This window comes from Spermophilus citellus, assembly GCF_964194105.1.
Source record: "Spermophilus citellus genome assembly, chromosome: 2".
NCBI lineage: Eukaryota > Metazoa > Chordata > Mammalia > Rodentia > Sciuridae > Spermophilus > Spermophilus citellus.
The window spans coordinates 219,975,036-219,998,050 of NC_138183.1; the positions used below are offsets into that span (position 1 = coordinate 219,975,036).

The 23,015-nt window shown below is 34.8% G+C and overlaps 1 protein-coding gene across 1 annotated transcript in view; it reads left to right on the forward strand.

Annotated features, from left to right (window-relative positions):
- The first annotated feature begins 381 nt into the window (after positions 1-381).
- Positions 382-23,015, forward strand: part of BBOX1 (gamma-butyrobetaine hydroxylase 1) — a 72,231-nt gene continuing 49,597 nt past the window's right edge. The window contains exons 1-4 of the mRNA XM_081282708.1: positions 382-487; positions 827-1,061; positions 13,172-13,414; positions 14,357-14,471. Of these exons, the coding sequence (XP_081138834.1) occupies positions 13,196-13,414; positions 14,357-14,471 (334 nt within the window). The 5' untranslated portion in view covers positions 382-487; positions 827-1,061; positions 13,172-13,195. The remainder of the gene's footprint in view (positions 488-826; positions 1,062-13,171; positions 13,415-14,356; positions 14,472-23,015) is intronic.

The window sequence follows — 23,015 nt, forward strand, 5'->3', positions numbered from 1 at the left end:
CTCTGTGTAGTCTTGGGAAGAGCAGAGGTGGTGAGAGGAAGACAGAAGTCTTGTACGTCTCTTTCCTGGACTTCACCTGCTAGCTGATGACTCTCTCTTAATATAACAAGGACCGTGTTAGAAACTGGGACTTGGGACTTGTCCAACAAGCTCTCCCCTAGTCCTGGGAACTCCCCAAGTAAATGCCTGGCAGCCAAGCTCTGGATCCCTGGCACAGTGCCCACGCTGGCCCTTCTCTTTTGTTGCCATAAAGGCTGTGTGTTGTGAGTAAAATCACTGAGCAACCAACTGCCTTCAGAAGAACTCCAGGTTCTCTGGCAACTACTGCATATTTCAGCCAAAACTATAGAGAAAGGGTATCAGACTAAGTGGGGGTGGCATGCAATCCCAGCCTTCTCCTAGCCCCTTATAACTAGCACATTAGTCTTCAAAGACTCTCATGTTGGAATAGTCCATGAGCAAGTAGATGCCACCTCATTCTACTCAGGTAAGAGTTGGTAGCTCCTGCCTGTAAGATGCACATTGTCATGCAGAAGTGAATTTTCAAAGAGCTATCACTGTGAACAGGCAGATGAGAACAGAAAGAACATTTTCACTTGTTCCTGTTACTGCTGCTTCAGGTCTAGGGACAAGACACAGACAAATAGGCAATGTGTTTCCTTCTATCAGGAAAGATTCTAAACTGAGGCCATGCTTTGCATTGTAGTCCTGGAGTTTTGTGGTTTGTGGACTTTTGGAACTCATGGTAGTTAAAAGTACTTTCTCTTGTTAACTGCTTCCCCTCCAGGCCATAAAAGCTCTTTATGTTTCACTTTTAAACTTCCAGGTTCCCTTCAGGAGTTGCTACACCTTCAGATTGAGACATCCTTCCTCATTTGCAAATCTCAGCTGTGTCTGGGGGCAGGGCTGCTGAAGAGCTAGCTGCCAAGAGCAGACAGGCTTCCAAGGACAAGTCCCACATCAGACTGGAAACTGGGGGTAGTCCGTCCTGGTGTGACGGGCACTGGAAGGCTCCCTCTCCAAAGGACACCTAGGAGCAAAGCTGACATTTTCTTTACTTGGTGAGTTTTGTGTGGTTTAGTGCCTTAAAGCCTATCTGAAATGGGTATGATTGAGTTCAAGTTTCTTTTATGTGAAGGGTTTATAGATACATGTCCCGGGATTGTGGGTAGGGGGAAGTATTCAGTTGGAATTCCAGTCACATGTAGCTCATAGCCATGGGGCTGCGATGGGGATGGTCCATCCGGCATTTGGAAGAGGCTTGATTTTGGAATGTAGTGGATCTGATTGCTTCTTGGCAGCTTCTCTTTCCCAATTATGTTTGGCTTAGTCTGGTCTCCAAATTACTTTGCAATCCCTAAACTGATCCAGAAAGTATACAGAGTGGACAGGCAGAATACTGTCTAAAAAGCAGACTGGGAATGGGGGAAGAAGGGCTTTGCAATGCTCCCTACATAATTTATAACATAGCCCAAAGAAAAGGGACGGCATGTATTCCTTGCCCATTTCTTAAGTCCAAAAAACTGAGCATGTAATGCAGTTCTTTAAAATCCTGGTCAATTAAGGCCATGATACACACTTTCCATCATTTGTTTCTCTAATGAAGCTCAAGAAGAAATAGTATAGGTATTTGGACTTGATTTGATTAAAAACATCAGATTTATCAAGATTAATATATATGTGGTCTGGTTCAAAGAATTGAAAAACCTTCCACTCCTCTTTATTACATCAATGAACAAATGCCTTGATAATTAGAATTCCAGTCTAAACATGGTAATTCCACTGGAGTGAAACTAGTGTTTCCCATTTGTAATTTATAGAGAAAGTTTTTGCATAAAATTTGTTGCTTCAAATGAAACAATAGGCAAAATGGTGAAACTTCTCAAGAGAATGCTAATAGCTCTCCAGAATTCATTATTTACATGAGACTGTATTCACATAGTATTATGTATCTCAGCCACTTATCATATCTAGTTAAAAATAAATTGTAAAAAAAAATTAAATCTCTAAACTAAATGGTCTTGGGTAGCAGTTGTCATTAGTTAGCTTTCCCCTCCAAAGATTATGTTTCAAATTAGTTAAAGTTAACATTTGCAAAACTTCTGCACTCTCTTTTATTAATACTAGAAAATGTTGACTTTATGTGTGAATAGGGAGCTGCTAAAACTAGGTTTGGAACAACCTCTCCCACTAACCAGAAGGTAGGCTTAGACTAATCACATCCAGCATCTCTGAGCTTCTGTTTTCCCTGCATATCTGATGAGGGCACTGAACCTAGTAATATTACAGATTGTTTCTTTCTGGCTGTAAGAGTTCTAGTTCCAAGTTACTTTTCTTTCTAAGATCAATGCATAAAGCAATTTCCAGAGCTACTTTTTAAAGTTTTCGAACAATGCTGGAGAGATGGGGTGACAAATTTAAGTTTATAAAATTTTAAAAAGGAAAACAACAACAACAACAACAAAACCCAGACAAAACCACACCCATCACTGAAGTAGAATAATCTCAAAAACAATTTAGTTGTGCCAAACAGAAGTCCGAGATAAAGTCTATAATTCTGAAGAGTAAAGATATGGTGGTTGATAAGGAAGGAAAAAACACACACTCATACCCTAAGTGATGCTATGAAATAAAAAAACAATTATCCCATCAGATAGGACACTGCCCAAATCCCAGAGCTTTATAAAGGACAGGCAAAACTACTCTTTTCCACCAAAACCAAACTGATATTTCATGAACAAAATTACTGAAAGAAGCAGCAAAATAATAAAGTGTAAACCCTTGTCATGATGCTTCAACTGGACTCAATTCAGGTGGGTTCAGTTTAAAAATAGACATCAACTCATTCTCATGTATGAATTTTCAGAAAGAATTTTCTTTTAAATACTGATAATACTTGATTTTTTTCCTTTTGAATTTTCATTATGTTTTCTCCAGTAAAACTTTAAATAAACTAAGAAAGTTAAAATGGGAAATTATTTGTAATCAAACAAAAACATTTTACCATGTTTTTGTTTGATTACTATTCACATTTGTCATAAAGCTAAGAAAGAGATCGTGAAGAATAGAAATGACCTGCCAAGTCCCTGCATAGATACCTAAATAATTTAGCTTCATCAGCACCCTAGTTTTTCTAGTTCTTCCACATACCCTGTGTGCCTCAGGCAGTCTCCCATTAGGAAGGTTCTGATGTCTCCACCTCTTTTTGATCAGATGGTTTGGAGCAATAGTCTCAGGTTCCCCCAGTGACTGAAATGAGCTTTTCCCTCTCCACTTCAAATGGCCTAGATAAAAAAAAGAAAAAGAAAGACATATAAAAGTCATTACAACTGGGAATGTGATTAGTGTTTGTTGTTGCAAATTTCTACAGCTGTGATCACTTCAACAGTAGATGTGACATGGGCACAGTGCCATCTTTAATACAGGAATGTTGTTCATGGTGGTGGAAAATACATCCTTTAAACAGTGCACCCATTAAGTATCAGTGTTTCATATTTCAAGTTGCATAAAAATTCTTTCAAGCAAGAAAACTTTCAAATCTATTAATAAGCATGTTATTGAAGCAAATAGAGTTTAGAATACATACACTTGGAACATGAATGATAAAAATAAATGAGATTTTTAAATTGTCTTAATGTTAAGATAACTCAAGATGGATTTTACTATCATCTGTATGTTATTTCCTAGCCTATTTCTACTTCTGCTTTCTTGGGTAATTGCAGTCAATTTTTCTTTGGGTTGATGTGAAGAGTCAGTGAGTTTCTATATAAAGCACTTAGACCACTGAGTGGCATAAAGAAAGCATTTGGTAAATGCAAACTATTAATTCTACTACTACAACCACTGCTGCTTTTAATTCAATTACTACTATTGTAACCCTAGTGTCTAGATAATTACAACTCATATTATTTTTTTCTAAGTTTTGTTGAGTTATAATCTACAAATAAATATTTATACATTTATGGTACCCAATGTGATATTTTGATTATGTATACATTGTGAAATAATTACCATAATCAAAATAATTAATGTCTATCACCTCACATAATGTGCCCGTGCATGCCTGTGTATCTAGTGAGAACACTTGGGATCTACTCTCTTATTAAATTTCCAGCATCTAATATAGTATTAACTATATTAACTATACTATATTAGAGCTCCAAAATTTATTCATCCTGCATAACTGAAACTCTTTGCCCTTTGACCAACATCTTCTCCTTTCCCCAACACCCAGGCTCTGCCAACCACCATTCTACCCTCTGTTTCTATGAGTTGAAAATTTTAGATTCCACATATAAGTTAGATCATACAGTACTTGTCTCTCTGTGCCTAGTTTAGTTCACTTAGCATAACGTCCTTCATCCATGTTGTTACAAATGACAAAAGTTCCTTCTTTTATATGACTAGATAAAGGTCCATTACATATATACATATCCACATGTGGATCCTGTAGTTGATTCCATACCTTGACTACTGTGAATAATACTACAGTTAACATGATACTTCAGCTATATCTTCAACACACTGGTTTCATCTCTTTTGGATAGGTACCCAATAGTGAGATTGATTGATCATATGGTAATTCTATTTGTAATTTTTTGAGGAATCTCATTCCTGTTTTCCATAATAACTGTACCACTTTGCACTCCCCCTAACAGTGAAGAAAGCTTCCCCATTCTCTATAGCCTCAACAACACTTATTTTTTGTCTTTTTATCACAGCCATTCTAATAGTTGTGAGATTGTATCTTATGGTGGTTTGGGTTTATATTTCTATGATATGTATGTACATACATACATATCATAGAAATATATACATATATATCATAGAAATACAAACCCAAACCACCATAAGATACACACATACACACACACACACACACACACACACACACACACATATATATATATATACTGGGGATTGAACACATGAGCGCTTTGTCATGTTGCTACATCCCCAGTCCTTTTTATTTTTTACTTTTTTATTATTTTTTGAGGCAATATCTTGCTAAGTTGCTGAGGGTCTCACTAAGCTTCTGAGGATGGCCTCAAACTTATAATCCTCCTGTCTCAGCCTCCTGAGTCACTTGGGTGAGAACCACTGTGCCCAATCTCTGATGAAACTTGATTAAGCATTTTTCACAGACATCCTGGGCCATTCTGGGCTATTGGTAAATCCCCTTTGGAGAAATGTCTATTCACATCCCTTTTCCAGTTGTTAATAGGGTAATTTATAGTCTTCCTAGTAAATCATTTGGGTTCCTAATGTATTTCGATTATAAACTTATTATTAGATATATTGCTTGCAAATATTTTCTCCCATTCTGTTGATCATCTGTTTTCTCTGTTATTGTTTTCTCAGCTGTACAGAAGATTTTTAGCTTGAGGTAATCCCATTTGTCTATTCTTGCTTTTTATTTACTATGCTTTTCTGTCCATATCAAAATATCATTGTACAGACCCATATCATGCAGCTTTCTCCTTATATTTTATTCTAGTAGTTTTAATTTGGGTGTATTATTTTAAATAATTATTCCATTTTGAGATGATTTTTATTTAGGGTGTGAGAGAAGGGTCCAAATTCATTCTCTGAACAGAGATATACAGTATGGAATCACCATTTGTTGAAGACACTGTCTTTTCTTCATTGAGTGTTATTGGAAACTTTGTCAAAGACCAATTAACCTTAAATATATGGATTTATTTCTGATCTTAACTGTTCCATTCCATTGGTTTATGTGTTTTCTTAATATACTAGTGCTATGTTATTTTGATTGCCATAGTACTGTAGTGTACTTTGAGTTACTTGGTGCCTCCAACTTAATTTTTTTTTGTTATGATTACTTTGGCTACTTGAGACTTTTATGGTTTTATACAAATTTGGGTTCTTTTTTCTGTTTCTTTGAAAAAATGTATTTGGTAGTTTGATACAAATTGCACTGAAGGCACAAATCCCTTTTAGTAATATTCATTCTTCAAATTCATGAATCTAAGGTATTTCAATTAGTTATGAATCTAAGGTATTTTCAATTTTCAATTACTTCTTCAATTTATTGAATTATTGTCTTAGAGTTTTCAGTGTGTAGATCTGTCATTTCTTTAGTTATACTGAATTCTATGTGTTTTCATTGATGATATGGTAAATTGTATATGCTCTTATTACCTTTTTAGAACATTCATTATTATTGTACAAAAATAATGTGGTATTTGAATGTTGATAGTATCCTGAAACCTTGCTACATTTGCTTGTTACTTCTAAAAGTTTTTCTGTAGTCTTTAGGGTGTCTTGTTATAATATCATCAATGAACAGAGACAATTTTATTCCTTCCTTTCAGATTTTATGATTTTTTTCCTTCTTATTGCCTAATTTCTCTGCCTAGAATTCCAATATCATGTTGAATAGAAATGGTCAGAGTGGGCACTCTTGTCTTATTCCTGTTATTAGAGAACTTTTTTTTTTACTTTTTATCATTTAGTGTGATGCTAGTTGTGGGCATGTCATACATAGCCTTCATTATGTTAAGGGACATTCCTTCTGTACCTCTTTTCTTGGGAGGGTTGTTATGAAAGGATGTTGAATTTTGTCAAAGACTTTTTTCTGCATCTATTGTGATGGTTTTGATTTTTATCCTTCATTCAATCAATGCAGTTTAACACATTTATTGATTTGCTTATATTGAATAATCCTTATATACCAAGAAAAATCACACTTAATCTTGGTATTTGATCTTTTTAAGCACTAAATTAATTTTTCTAGCATTTTATTGAGGATTTTTACATCTATGTTCATCTACATTGGCCTATAATTTTCTAATCTTTTAAAGTCCTTGCCTAGTTTTGGTTTAAGGGTAATACTGGCTACATAAAATGAGTTCAGAAGTGTTCCATCTTCTTTTATTTTTTATGGAAGATTTTGAGAAGAATTGTGTCAATTATTCTTTAAATATTTTTTAAAATTACCAATGAAGCCATTAGATACTGGGTTTTTCATGGTTGAAGGGTTTTGATTATTGATTCAATTTCACACTCATTAGTAATCTGTTCAGATTTTTTATTCTTTAATATTCAACCTTCCATATGTCTCATACATAACATATATATATATATATATATATATATATATATATATATATATATATATATAAACTGTTAACCTTCTTGATAAATTGATTTATCTTTATTGCCTGTTACAGTTTTTTACTTCAAGTCTATTTCATCTTGTGCAAGTAACGACTATTATTTTCTTTTGGTTGTTCTTTTCACATTCCTTTATTTCCAGCCAATATATGTTCTTAAAGCTACTGTAACTACAAAATGTTTTATATAAGCATCATGATAACCAACGTACACCCACAAAAAAAGCCTGTACTGATTTAATAATGATAAATGGAAATTAAAGCATATCACTACAAAAACAAATATCAAATAGGAAAAGATGTCAGCAAGACAAGAAGAATCAAACAAGGAACCCTACAACAGAAAAAAAATTAATAAAATGATAATAGTAAATATTTGACCTATCAATAATTATTTTAAATGAAAATCAGTTAAATTATCCAATGAAAACACATAAATTAACCAAATGGGAAAAAAAGACCAGACCCAAAGGAATTTTGCCTACAAGTAACTCACTATAGCTTTAAAATCATACCCCCAGCCCTGAATATTTTTGTGGGGTATACACTGTGAATTGAACCCAAGAGCTACATCCCCAGTCCTTTGTGTTTATTTATTTATTTTAATTTTGAGACAGAGTCTTACTAAGTTGTTGAGAGTTTTGCCAAATTGTTGAAGCTGGCCTCAAACTTACTATCCTCCTGCCTCAGCCTCCCAAGTCACTGGGATTTCTAGCTCCAACTCTGCATATTTTATGTTTTTGATATCACAAATTATACTTTTATATTGTGTGTTCATTAAAAATTACTAAAACTATACTAATTTTAATACCTTTATCTTTCATATTATAATTAAAAGTGATTCATGCACAATCATAACTGTTTTAGAGTATTCTGAATTAGACTATATCTTAATTTTATTTCTTATGAATTTTCATGTTGTTAGTATCCTTTTGCTTGAATTTTAAGAACTTCCTTTAGCATTTCTTTTAAAGAATTTTTAGTGCTAATAAACTCCTACAGCTTTTGCTTGTTTGGGAAAGCGCTTTTTTTTTCTCTCTCTCTCTCTTTCATTTCTGAAAGACAACTATTCAGATAAAATAATCTTGTTTGGCAGTTTCCATCAATACTTTGAGTATATCATCCCAGTCTGCAAGGATTCTACTGAAAAATCTGATGTCTATATAGAAGTTACCTTGTATGTTAGAAGTTGTTTTTCCCTTGCTCCTTTCAAAATTCTTTTTGACTTTGATTTTGTGACAATTTTATTATAATGTATATTGGTCCAGATTTCTTCAATGCTTTATCCAGTTAAGATTCTTTGGGCTATATAGATCCAGATATTTATTTTCCTCTCCATTATTTTCTGTCATTATTTCTTTAAGTGAGCTTTCTATCTTATTCTTTCTGTCTGCTCCTTTTGAATTCTCTTAATGTTTGTGTTGTTTCACTTGATGGTATTACATCATCCACGTAAGGTTTTTTCATCCCTTTTCATTTTTAAAAAAATGTTTTTCCCCCTTTTTCTGATTTCAAATGACCTGAAACTCTTTGTGGAGTTTTTGGTTCAGTCATTGCTCTTCACCTTCAGAATTCGTTTGCTTCTTTTTTATGTTTTCTATGCCTTCATCAAATATCTAATTTTGTGCACGTTTTCCTGATACAATTTAGTTACCTCTGTGTATTCTCTCGAAGCTGCCTAATTTGAACTAACTGGATTAATTTGAATTCTTTTTCAGGAAGTTCATAGATCTCAATTTCTTTAGAGTCAATATCTGGTGTTTTATCTTGTTCTTCTGTGTTATATTGTCTTTATTATTCAGAATCCTTGTGCCCTTGTTTTTGTGTCCATGTATTTGAAAAAGTCAGTACCTCTTCCAGTTTTTGAATACTGGATTTAGCAAGAGAAGTCCTTTGCTAACAGCTCCATTCAGAGAGTCTAGGTGGGACAACTACGCCAGTGGACAGGTCGCCTTGCTGCTGAAATCTTCTGGCTGGCTGTCCTTGGGTCACTAGGCAGGTGTGACTAGAAAATGGTTTCACAAGAGTGGGATAAGTTTGAGCGTATGATTGCTGATTTAGTACCTGGACATATCCATGAGGGCCAGCCTGGTGCTGAGTTTCACTGGGCTATCCCTGACAACTAGTTTCACGTGGGTAAGTTTTTAAACAAATATTTTTGTTTGACAACCAAATCAATTTCTCTTTCATATGATGCCATAAGCAGTTTCCACTATTCTCTCTAACCATCAAGTTGAGAAAAAAATAAAAATAAAAACTTGTTTTGTTTTGTTTACTTTTCCTTCAAACAGAGTACTATTTTTTTTTTTTTTTTTTGGTTTTCATAATGAAGATATCACACTCTTGGTATCCTTTAAAATTTGGATCCTCATATTTTGAAAGAAATTTGTAAACTGGAAGGTAACTATGAGAGAGCATTCTGGAAAGTGTAGAATCTAAAGGTCACATCTCGTGAAAAGTAGTCAGAAAAACTTGACTTATTTATCTTAGATAAGAGAGAAGATGAAGAGGGCACATTAAAACAGTTTTAATAACAGAAGTGCTATTATTATGGAATGAATGCATCCTATGTTGTTTACAAACATTGCATTAGAACCAATAAGTGAGATTTTTTTGAAGTATTTTCTTACAAAGAAGATCATCATAAAGAAAACGAACTTCCAAGCTGTATGTGTTTTGTTTTATGTGCATTGTTATTTTGAGGTATCTTTAGCATCTGGTTTTTATCAACTAATTTTAGTAAATGAAAATCCAACAACTTAAAATAGATTAGGTTAAAGACCACAAGGATATGAGATACACAAACTAGGATACATGCATATAACTTTTTTAGTTCTTTCTATTTTGTCTGTGGGCTTGCCATCATCTATGTTAATAATTATTTGCTGTGAAACCTGAATTTTCCCTGTCTGCTTGCCACTCACTGGAAAACCTTGAAATAAAAAAGAAAAATTGGTATACATGCAGGTGTAGCAAAGATATCCACTGTTGGGTGTCCACATGAACAATTGCCTTCTGTGTTGTATTTCTTGTTATCTCTAATAGATTGCAGTTATTGCTCTTTTGATACAGAGCTGGCAAATTTAGATTTAAATGAGTAAGGAATTTGTTTTGCTCATGTTAAAAGAGGTCTAGATGTGACCATCTATTCCTAGTAATGTGATTTCACAGAAACATGGGGAACCCTGACTTCTTTGTAGATTTGTATATTTCTTGATACCTCTTAGGTGGTTGCGAAATGACAGTCCCACTCCCAATACCACCTCCACATTCATATCCATAAAGAAAGGAATGGAAGTAAGTAGGGGAAAAGAGCATGTGGTAGCCAAGTCTACCTTCTTTTAAAATGTTTTCCTGCTCAGAAACTTCCAAACATATTTCATCAATTTGGCCAAAATTACATCATACATATACATCTTAGCTATAGAAGAAACTGGAAATATAGCTATTTACCCTCTTATGCTTCTATGAAGAAATGAAAGTTGATCACAGATCCTTTAAGAATTACTCAAGTAGTCATCTTCTATACTGGGGTGTCCTGGAGCTTCTCAGACAACTATCAACACCATTTTTATTGGTCTTATTTTTTGTTTACTTTCATAACCATCTCAACTTCCCTTATCATTAGAACTTCATGGTCAACTTTGCACCCTCTAGTGCAGTGTCACAAAGGAGATATTTATTGTGTATTTTAATGGTAAGTTTAATTTTATATACAAGGAGGAAAAAGAGAAACCATGCATCCAGGCATGGTTATATCCCACTGTGGTGAAAACATGAATTGAATAACTTCATCAAGGGCAGGCAAACTACAATATATAGACCAGATGTGGTCTACAGGCTGCTTTTGTGCACTCCGTGAGCTCACGATATTTATTACATTCTTACAGGGTTTAAAAAAATAAGAACATGCAACAGAAAGTGTACGTACCCTGCAAATTTTTTTTAAAAAAAGGTTCTATCTGTCCTTTTAACAGATTGTATTTAGCAACTCCCTACATAGATTTAAAAAAATAGAAATCTTGTATTTCTATTTTTTTTTCCTTAGCTATGACATGTTATTTAAGGATTTGATTATATTATCCCAGAATTTCTATTGAAATCATTACTGTTCTTTGAAACTGTATATGTGAGAAAATATTCCAAACTGCCCCTCCTCCTATCAGAAAAAACAAATTGCCTACCCATTTCACAGAGAAATTGATGTTAGGACTTGCCTAAAACCCCTTACTCAAACTCATGAACTAAATTTTCAGATTTTAACTACATTATAATTTTAATGATTTTTTAAGTAGTAGTTCTGTCATGTCATTATACAAATTTAAAAAAAAAAACAAAACAGGAGTTCCCAAGTAGAAATATACCCAGGACCCAGTGAATTGTATTTTCCTATTAGATAGCTGTAATGAGTTAAATAAAGAAAACAATCTTCCTTGTCTTGACGCTTTTCCATTACCTCACTAAAACATTAAAGCTAATGATTTGGAAGGAACATGTGTAACAGTCAACTGAAGTTGCTTTATTTTAATATTGTGTATTTTTAAAGTTATTTTTAATGTTATATAAAATCTTTCCAGAAGTTCAAGAAAAACAAGGATCAATTTTGTCTTATTGGCATTGAAGCACCTAATTGCTGTAAATGGAAGGAATTTTACAACCATTCATTGTGTGTGTGTATGTGTGTGTGAGAAAGAGAGAGAAAAAAAAAACACATATATCAAGGCAATGGAGTTTCATTTCTATTGTTCACATCACCTTCTATTAATGATTAACTGATAATTACCTGGAAAATTGAGAAGTTTTACTTTCATGTAAATTATATTTTTTCTATATAAGCTCTAATCCTTATTTATGAGTTCTGGAAAATAAAAATGAAGAAAGTGAAATTTAGGGCACTGTCATATTTTTTGATATTAAGTATAAAGTCATTAATGGAATCAGGATCAACACCGAGGTGCTAAGTCTATAACACTACAGTGGCTCACTTGCACTAGATTTTCTTTCCCATAGATATACATATCTACAAATTTGGTGGATGTCTTAATTTTTAAAAAGTCATGTATTCTCAATTAATATGAAGGTACATAAAAATAATCTATAAATGTTCAGAATAAATTAACCAAAATATCAAAGCACACTATTGATTTATACCAAAGCAAATTCCTTGCATAACTTAAAGTTGTTGAAAATATTTCATTGAGACAATGTACTACATCAGAAAAAGAGTAAATAATAAACCAGGTGGGGTGGACATGCATGTAATCCCAGCAGCTCAGGAGACCAAGGCAAGAGAATCACAAATTCAAAGCCAGCCTCAGCAATTTAGCAAATATTGTGTCTCAAAATAAAAAATAAAATGGGCAGGGTATGTGGCTCAGTGGTTGAGTGCCTCTGGGTTCAATTCCTGGTAGCAAATTTATATATATATATATATATATATATATATATATATATATATATATATATATATATATATAGACCAGAGATAACGTTATGTTCTAACTTGTAGTATGCCTTAAAATAAATTGCATTAATATTCCCTTGATTAGAATAAGTTTCCTAGTTAAGTATTATGAAAATATCTGTTTTCAAAGACTTTATACTATTGGGCATCAGTTAAAACAGCAAAGGCACAATTGTTATATTATCAAATTGTGAGGCCTTTATCAAACATAAAAGTATGTATGTCTGAATTTATTATCTAAAATTTCTGTGAGAAAAACAAGGAATTCTTCTTATCTGAATCCTAGCCAGGATTGGTTCTGAATTTATTATCTAAAATTTCTGTAAGAAAAACAAGGAATTCTTTTTATCTTATTTACTTTTAGCCACTGTGTTTCTGTTTATAGCATCTGAAATGCTCTCATCAGAACAAGGTCCCCAGAATTGATAAGTCAAATCCACAGGCTCAGGCAGCTAGGTGACTAACAGAGGCCAGAGTCCACTTGAACTGTGTACACTCACAGAGGTCAAGTTTAGATCCACTCCATCTGACTATTTCTTTTAACACTGATTTAACAGCAGCTCTCTAACAGGATTTACCCTCAAACACCAGAAACATGCATTGTGCCATCCAAAAGGCAGAAGCACTGGATGGGAATCACTTGATGCAAATCCTCTGGAATGATGGGACAGAGTCTCTCTACCCAGCTGTATGGTTGCGGGACAACTGCCAGTGCTCCGATTGCTACCTGGATTCTGCAAAAGCACGGAAACTTCTCCTGGAAACCCTTGATGTGAACATTTGTATTAAAGACCTGGAGTTTGACAAAAAAAAGGTAATACCTCTAAAGAATCACTTCCTTCTCTTCCAAACAAATAAAGGGGCTAGTCTAAAATAAGTCAAATAACTTGTTTTTAATGTGATTATGTATATTCCAACTATAGGATCATGTTCATGTAGTGCTCAATGCAAATTAAGCATACTTAATGAAAGTATAAGCTATTATTATTACTTGTACCATTTTTAATACAATCTGCATTATTGCTCATTATTCTTTCCATGAATGGCATTGAAGACACAACTATGTCAGTGGTTTTGAGCCTCAGTTTATTCATTTGTAAACTAGGGGTTCTAATAAAATTTGTTCATTGTAATGCTGTCAGGACTCAATTAGATAAAATGGCTAAAAAAGAATAGTTTAACATACTGCTCAATATACAGTGGACACTCAAAAAATAGGACTGATGACTTTTTTTAAATTTATCAATGTATTTTTTATTAGTTAGTAGTTGTGTAAAGTTTTGCCCTGAAAGAATAGTTTTCAAAACCAAATGATAAATGACCAAATTTACCAGAATTCTTATCAAAAGGGAAGATTTAAGCAGAAAAGGCATATTTTTCCCATTCTTTTATCTTTGTCTCAACCTGAGGACCAGGTGTTCTCACTTTTATTAGTAATATTATTTCTGTCTCATTACCATTACTCTTTCTAATACCCTTGCCAGGAATCGTAATTACTATCTAACTCCAGTCATCACAGGATATTTGGGGATCACAAGTTTAGAGAATGTAGAAAAAAGACTTTGGGTCAAGCCAAATTCTACTTTTTGCATAACTATTTTGGTGGACTCATCCTCAGATGTATCGCCTTGACTTGCAAGGGATAACTAGATTCCCTGAACACCTTAAATAGCATTGAGAAATGGTGCAACCAGAGAGGACACAATTATTTGGAAGTATAATGTACACTTAGGTGATATTTTCTTTCTATTACAAGGTGAATATCACATGGCCGAATGAGCATTGCAGTGAATTTGAAGCTGATTGGCTGAAGAAAAGATGTTTTTCCCGGAAGGCCAGAGCAAAACTTCAGGAAGAATTGTTTTTGCCAGGTAATCCTGCTACAGTCTTCAAAGCCACTTAAAACCCTTACTATCAATTCTTTTTAAAAGAATTGATAGTATTTTAAAAGCCACTTAAAACCCTTACTATCAATTCTTTTTAAAAGAATTATTTTAATTGTACATAATTGGGGGGGGTACTCTTTGATAATTTGATGCATGTATAAATTTCAAATCAGAGTAGTTAGTAATTTTATGGCACATACTTATGAGGTACACTATGATATTTTAATACATAAATATCCAGATATGATCTGTATTTCTACCTCTTGATCACGACTTTGTAAGGATTTTATGGTAAGGAATTTGCTCAGCAACAAATTCAAACCCTATGATTTTTAAAAAATAATATTGCCACTTATATAAAATGTTTAAAATGTTACCACTAAAGAACATTTGGGTCAAAATGAAAAGAAGTACAGAGGAGTTCTAAGACATTGAAAATAGGTGGGACAAAAGAATTGCAGCAGACTGTGTCCTTATTGTCTAAAGTTAAATCTGGCATCTCACTGGCACTTTGTAAGTGTTCCCTGAAAAGGAGCAGGATGAACCAGAGGCAGACTTCTCCTTAATAATTTTGTCTTAGTGCCAGAACAACACAAATCAGCCAAGCAAGAATTCCTAACCTGGTGTCTACAGATGGAAATTATGTGATCAATGCACCCATAGAATGGTGAGCACCAAATTAAATATGAGTGTGAGTTGAGTGTGATTGAAAGTATATGTGTTCATTTGCACTCCAGCACATTTGTCTGGAGAGAGTGTATATGTGTCTCAAGGAGAATCTGTTGCCAGAAAAAATATTCAGAAAAACTGCAGAGGATGGATTCTGTAGAAAAAAGAGGACTTATTTTTGAGCTAATAGACAAAATAAAGTGAAATACCTAAAACAAAGAGAAAGATAATTTTAAAGTATAACTTGTAGGAGATACAGAATAATAGAGCTAATGCAGAGGCACTCCTGAGGGTGGGAGGAATGCATGACTTACTCTGCATCTTGAGATTTGTTACACATGGGTTAAAGGCTAACTTTCGCGAACAGGATGATTTTTGTGTATTTGCTAGAACCTTGACTAATACGAACATACTAATGTGACATGTTCCCTTAAACTTTTCTGCTACTATTAACTAGACATATTGAAAGTCTACCCCTTTCAGCAACCTTGTAGGATTCTGTAACACCTCTGCGGGAACTCTCAAGTCAAATACTAAAAAGAGATTTCACCTTACTCTTTCAAAATTCTCAAAAACGTGGTAATTGTCCATGGTTTTGAATGCTACACTTAGAATGGGTTACTGTGCATGTCACTAATTAATCACTACATCAGAGAGCTTTACCTTTTCCTGTGGTTGTCAGTACTAGAGTATGATAGAGTCCCCTTTGTCTTTAAGCATAGGCCAATTTTGTCAAGAATTAATTTTCTTGCTTGCTTAGTCTGACCATTCTGCAGCTGACAAGGTTTTGTTCTAGTGCTTTGTGTCTAAACCACCAGGAATCCATTTTTCCCTCTCTACAATCCTGCTAGCTGGTTGAATACACATGAGTATCCAGGGAAAAATGTTTTTTCTGCTTTCTTCCAATGAGCACATTACTAGATTCTTCAAGGAGTCTCCAATTACACAACTTTATAGCAATTGTCTGGGTCAAATTGTAGTATCTCAAATGTATTATCTTTTATTTATTTTAGATTTCTTCTGGTACTCAAAGCATTTTTTTTCTTAACTCTGCCTTAATTTTGTAATCCAGTTAGATTTTACTTTCATTTCCTTCAAGTTCTTCTTCAGATTATTTCAGAAAATAAAAGCCAACATTTTATTATTACAGCTTAAGCTTTTAAGCACTGTAAAAGGATATGGTCACCCCCTATTACATTTCTTGATTGCAGTTTTACAGCTTACATTTCTCAGTACTATCAGTCAGTAGCAAAGTAGAAATGATACTACACTCAGTTAAGTAGTGGAAAAAACTGCTCACAATGACAGGCTGCAATCACAAATAATATAAGGAGAACTGGCTGTAATGTAGACACTGGAAAATACTTTAATGATTTAAAACAAGATCAGATTTTTAAAATATGTTCCCAGGATGTGCAGTTGGTGAGTAAAAGAAGACACTATGGTTCATTTTGGGGATATTGGTTTTATGGCTTTTTGCCTACAGAATTTGATACTCTATTTCATTGCCATTGCATATTTTCAAACATCAGTACTCCAGGGCACCTAAACAAATTGAGTTACATTCGTGGAAGGATTTTGTTTGGAATCCCAATAGCAATGTCTCCTCCTCTGCTTTTCCTAAGAGTGAGGGCCACAGGATTTTTAAAATCTGGAGTCAAGATGCAGAGCACTGGCCTTGATCTTCTCCTGGAACGAGCTGTTGAACACAAAATTGAAAAGGCAAATGATAATCAGCTGTGGGATGGATTGTGGGACAGTCATGGGACAGACTAACATGGAACAGTCACAGCTAAAAGGAAGATGTGGGTAATAATCATTTTTCCTGAATTTCTATTTAGCGGTGTGCCAATTTTGTGCTAGGGAATCTGCAAGAAAATACCAAAATAGAAAAAGCATTTGTGTCCATCCTTTAGGACTTATCAAGTCTAGTACAGAACAAAGTCATGAAAACAAGTAAGCAGAGTACATTAAGTATATTGAAGCATGAATTGAAGGTAAATGGTGACCCAGAAGAAGGAATTTGAGGAGATGAGGTATTGATGCTTGAGCCAGCTTCTGAAGAATTCGTCAATTTTTTAGGCAAAGACAGAAAGTAAGGAAATTATCTATAGAGGGAAAAAAGAAAACATGTAGAAGATCTTTGAAGTGTTAAATAGAAGGATGGTTTTGGGAAACTGTTATAAACTATTAACATTGGTGAAGTTAAAGCTGCTAGGCGACCGAGGAGAGGGAATGGTCCAAACTAGGACGGGGCTCAAGTGCCCTGCGTGGTCCTCCACCCACAGAAAAGGAAAATTCTTCCTAACATAGAGTCCAGATATCCCATTACATGAGCACCCCACAGATTCTCATCCTATGAGGTCAAAGAAATGAGCTGAAGATGTTTACAGGTTTAAGATCACCTTAATTTTTTTGGCTGAATTTTACATTTTTGGAGTTGTGTCAGTTGATTTCAATTAAATGACTATTATTTCTCAAATGCCTACAAGTCTGTGAGCATCTAAAATGCTTTGCTTTGCTTTTGTTGCAGTCTCCCCTCCTGCAGTGTGTGTCTTTGGCCCTGGGTTTGCATTTTTCTTATGAAAAGAGTGAAAAGATCAGGTTTGTATTGTAGGAAAGCCCTAGTCCCAGCTGTGTGTTGCATGGACTCTATGTGGAGAGACAGGGAACAGGGACCCAGAGCATGGCCTAGGAATGGTACCATCAGAGACAATGATGACTTAAAGGGAAGAAAGGTTGGGGAAGAATTTGTATTCAAAGAAACATATATTAACATATAGGGTGGGAAGTTGGTGGCCCCATTCTCCCATCTCTATCAAGTAAAAACTTGACCGATACAGTCTAGCCTATGAATATTTCCAAATACATGGATGAAAATTGAGGACTTTAATAGAATACTAAAAACAAAATTGTATTATGCAATTGTTTTAACTTCTTTGCAAAATTTCAATGTAATTATACATTCGTTTTTGTGACTGGTAAGCAAGATTGACAAAACTAAAATGAAAAAAAAAATTACTAAATGAGGTAGATAAAATGACTGATCTGCAAGTATTATTCTTTTATTAATACTCAGTGTCAAAATAAATGAATGTGTGCTTTTCTCTTTGATTTTAATCCTCTCTTTGAGTTGGTACTAAAATATATCAGTCTCTGATTTTAATATTTGTTATGGAAAATTGAATTTTAAAAGTTATAATTTAGAGAAAAAAATTTTTTTTTCAATTTGAGATTGTAAGCTCAGATTTCTCAGGACTCCAGGACTAAGCCCTTTATACAGTCAAAAGAGAACATTTTCTCTCAATTCTGTATGCCTCTCTTATAGCAGAGCCAGCCTTGGGCATCCACTTAATCCAATGACAACCCCTCGGTCTATAGCTATAATCCCCTCCTTTGCTTCAAAAGAACAAGCCACAGAAGTGAAAACTCTCAAGTAACTGTCAGGGCCCTCTAAAATCTATTTGCCTTGCCCACAGCAAGAAAAAACACAAAGCTTTCCTTTCTCAAAGAAAAGTGTGTGTTTACTTGAAGATGAAGATTGTTATTATAGTGTAAAGAACGGGGCTGGTTTGGTTCAGAGGCCATTTTTACAGAACCTTGTCAAAAAGCAAAAAGCATGTGTATATGTATTTAGTTGGAAACTAACACACACAATAAAAATGTCTAAGCCCATGTGTTATTTTATCCCATCTCTGAGCCTTGACCCATCCATTCTTGGGAGTCTTCAATGGAGCGAGGGGAGTGAGGGTATTTATTTCACCTATTACTGTCCTTGGGGATTATAAACAGAGATGGAAGGTTTTGTTTTTCATTTCTCGGGCAGCTTTAACATGTTCCAGGGTCTCTGAGTTGCCAGGTCACAATGGCTTCGAAACAACCTTGTCAAACAGCTGCAATTGAACCACAAGGCCATCTCCCAAATATGCTGACCTCCCAAAAAAATAGACCTAATAAAAGAACCTTTTCTGAGGTCTCCTTGGCTCATGAGCTGAGTCTCCATTCTGTTGAGCCTGTTATATGTACAAAGGGCCTCTTGACTTTTAGATCTTTGGGGTTTTGATAGAATACACCTACCTCAATTATCTGTGAGATTACTCTGTTCCTTGTTGATGTCTTTTAATGCATCCTATTTTTTCTAAATAAAATATTATTTAGTATTCCTACTTAATTTCCTCATTGTACTTGGTAAACTCAGATAAAATATCTAAAGGATCCAGTGTCCTTCTAAGAGACTGGATTGCCCTTGTTCTGTCAGCCCAACAGGGAAGACAGAGCCTGGAGTGATCTACATTATTATAATAATAATCTAGATGTTGTGCCCACAATTTCTAGATTAGTGGTATCTTTCTTACAAGCTTAGCTTACTTTTTTCTATACCCCTGGAATGAGTTTTATAACATTGGCATTTGTACTGAAAATTTAGAATTATGAATTTAGGAATTTATTCCTAAGGGTGACAATTTCAAAAAGTAAAGTTGTATGTTAACTTCACATTTCTCAAACTTACAGATAAGGGATAAATTTAGCCTGACATTTTTGCTAGAGCCTATATATCAGGAAATTCACTAACCAAATAAATAAATAAATAAATAACAACTAATTAAAAATTATTTCTTCTTACTTCTGGTTTTACTTTGCTTCTTCAAGATGAGAGACTAATGAACCTTAATATTGAAGTAGTAGGTATCTTTATCAGATTTAAATTTCTTCTTTTAAATTTCAAGCCCAGACTTTCAAATATGTCCATGGAATAGCTATGGGCTATCTTTTTTTGGAAAAAAAGAGACAGATTTTTTTTTTTTAATTTTCCCATTTCATTCTGTGGATTTGCCTAATTTTTAGTTGAGCAAATTAGAAAAAGTTCTACTCCAATCAGTGAGTTCTCTAACTTTACTAATTTTTTTTATCTTGAAATCCTATGTTTGTATCAATGCATAACTTTGCTCTTAATCAAAAGGGCACTAAAGCACTGAGGTTAAAGTACTGTGAGTCCTAGGCCTTGATGGATCTGTGACTTTACGCAACTCATTCAACCTTTGTAAGCTCCAAAATCTTTATCTGCCTGATAGTATGCAGCCACCTTCTTGACTAATGCAATGCTAAGTGAAGGGCAATGCTGCAGGGTATGTAGTTACTCACTTAGTTTTCACAGGACTCCCCTGACATGGATATAAATGACCACAGAGAGTACCCTGAGAGGCTTCTTGTTGCTCTAGACAGTATATCATTCTTTTTTGAATGCAGAGTCCTATCCATTAAAATTCTTTTCTCCAGGTGGCTTTCAAGTTTCCATGAACACTGTTGGCACTGAGAAGAATGATATTTAACAAGTGATAGAGGCAAATATTGCACAAGCTGTATCTTATGACAACTTAGTTGGAACCTTTATCATCTCATGCCTAGATTCCTGAGTTAACTAGGCTGTCCACACTAGGCTTGTACAACTCTGCAGAGTAATGTCCCTGATGCACAAAATCATCTCTCCTCCCCCTCTTTACTCTGGTGTCTCATTGCTTGAAGAATAAAATCCAGCTGTCACTTGGGCTTTTAAGTCATTCTACAATCTGGCACCCCCTCCACAAGCGTGTGGACTTTAATTCCAGTTCTACCTGCTCCCTGGATTACTTGTTCTACTTTTTCTCTCTGGGCAAACTTTACCTATCTATCTTACAAGATCTACTCGCATCCCAATGAAGCCTTTTACCAATTATTTACTGGTAGCACTGAAATACAAAGTCATAATATGACAGTGGAAACCTAGGGTGTTCTTTTTTAAATTTTGTCAGAAATTAAAAAGAAAGTGAAAAATATAGTGTGTAAAGAAAAAGCTCTTCACCTGTAAACAATCATATTATGAAAGGAGCACAGACATTAGAGTTAGCAAAGTTGGCCTTTCGCTTGGCAATCTTGCTATGTTGCCCAGGCTGGTCTCCAACTCCAGGACTCAAGTGATTCTCCTGCCTCAGCTCCTGGGGTAGCTAGAACTACAGGCATATGAGACACCATGCCCAGCTTGGCAGTGACTTTGACTCTGCTCTGTGAACTTAGTTTCATAAATTATCTAACCTCACTTTTTTCACATATAAATGAGGCAACACTTCTCAGCTTTGGGGAGAAACTTTTCCTCTTAGACAGCATAGACATAAGAGCAGAGGTACAGGCAGGAACATATAGTAAAGCGAGAAGGAGAAAGATGCAGTATCTGATGATTGAGCTTCTCTGACAGGAAGAATAATCATGTTATATTCCTGATTAAAAGCACCAGAGTTTAGAGTTGAACTGTGGCTATGAAAGGACTTTGATCATTCAAACAGTGGTTTGACCCTAGCCAAAAGTTACCTACATGGCAAAGTTTCATTTATATTGAATTTTAAAAGGCAGTGATAAATGGGTCAATTGTAAGCCTAATTCCAGTCAAGAATATGCAAATATTTCATGAAGCTGGAATGGCCAGCAGAGTTGGGAGAAATTAACCATCATTTTAGTTAGTTAAGGATAGCTACAGAGTAAGACACCAGCAATCCTCAGGTATGTCACACATGTGCTAGGGAGTTGGAAGAGAAAAATTCTAGACCCAAACTAGGTCCAATCCTATGCCCATATAGAAGCTATAATCTTAATAAGGAAGATAAACAACAAATATCTAAGAAAACGAGATTCCCATACAATGAAGAAGTAGCCTCTAAGCTTTACATCAATAGGGCACAATGAAAGTTTCTAGCCCATAATAAACTGTCTAGTTAAAATATGATGGACAACAAAAATTGGGTTTAATAAAGTGATTTGAGAAGTATGGGGGCGGAAAGAGGAAAATCAGAGAAGAAATGTATCCTTTGATGGCAGCGGATGATCTAAGGTAATTTTACTCCCTGAACAGTCTTTTCCATCTCAGTAGATGGCAACTCCATCTCCCTAGTAGCAGACTCATCCTTGACTTCTCTTGTCTTTCATTCTACACATCCAACTCATCAAAAAATTCCATTAGCTCTATCATCAAAATAATCCACCATCCAACCATTTCTCACTATCTCCACCATTACTCCTCTGTCTAAACTACCAACATCATATGTTCTTCTCTGTCCTAAATTTCTTCTCCTACTCTCACGCCACTCTTCTTTTTTCACATGCTTAAGCATTGATATATACCAGCTGCTGAGGTCAGTGTTTAATGCATATTGCCCTGTTTAGTCCTAGAAATAACTACACAAAGGCACCATTGTCATTATAATCATTTTACATGTAGGAAAATGAGACTGATAGAAATCATCCAAAGAGAAAGGGGTAGTAGTCTTCTGATGAGCCTAGGTGCAACTGAAGAACACCTGCATAATCAAATAGTTCCCCTCCTCCTCTGCTCTGTGCTCACATCAATACGTGTGGGTTCCTCTGTCTGCTACTACCATTATTGCATTGAATGATCATGGTCTGTGTATGCAACTGTCTTCCCCTATTAAACTGTTGAAATCCAGGGAAATAATTACTGTTAGTAACAGATATTTATTCATCATCTACCATGTGCTGTGCATTTACTCATTCATCACATTCCACAGTGTCTGTTATGTATCAGGCACTGCACCCTGGGGCTGGGAATTTAGTGTGGGCAAAACATAAAAAGACCCTGACCCTTTGGAGCCAAGTATACATAGGAATTAAGAGAAACTTGAGGACAGAGAATGTGAAAAAAAAAAATCAGCTAGGGGAGCTTAAGATACAGTTAACTAGAGATGAATGATCATGTGATAAGTTCACCCATCCTAGTGTGTTTTCTTCTGGCCATGTTCAGTTGCTCTGGTTCAAGTGAAAACTGAACCAGGTAGCAGACCACTGTGTTGTGTTCTTTATAGATATCATCTCATT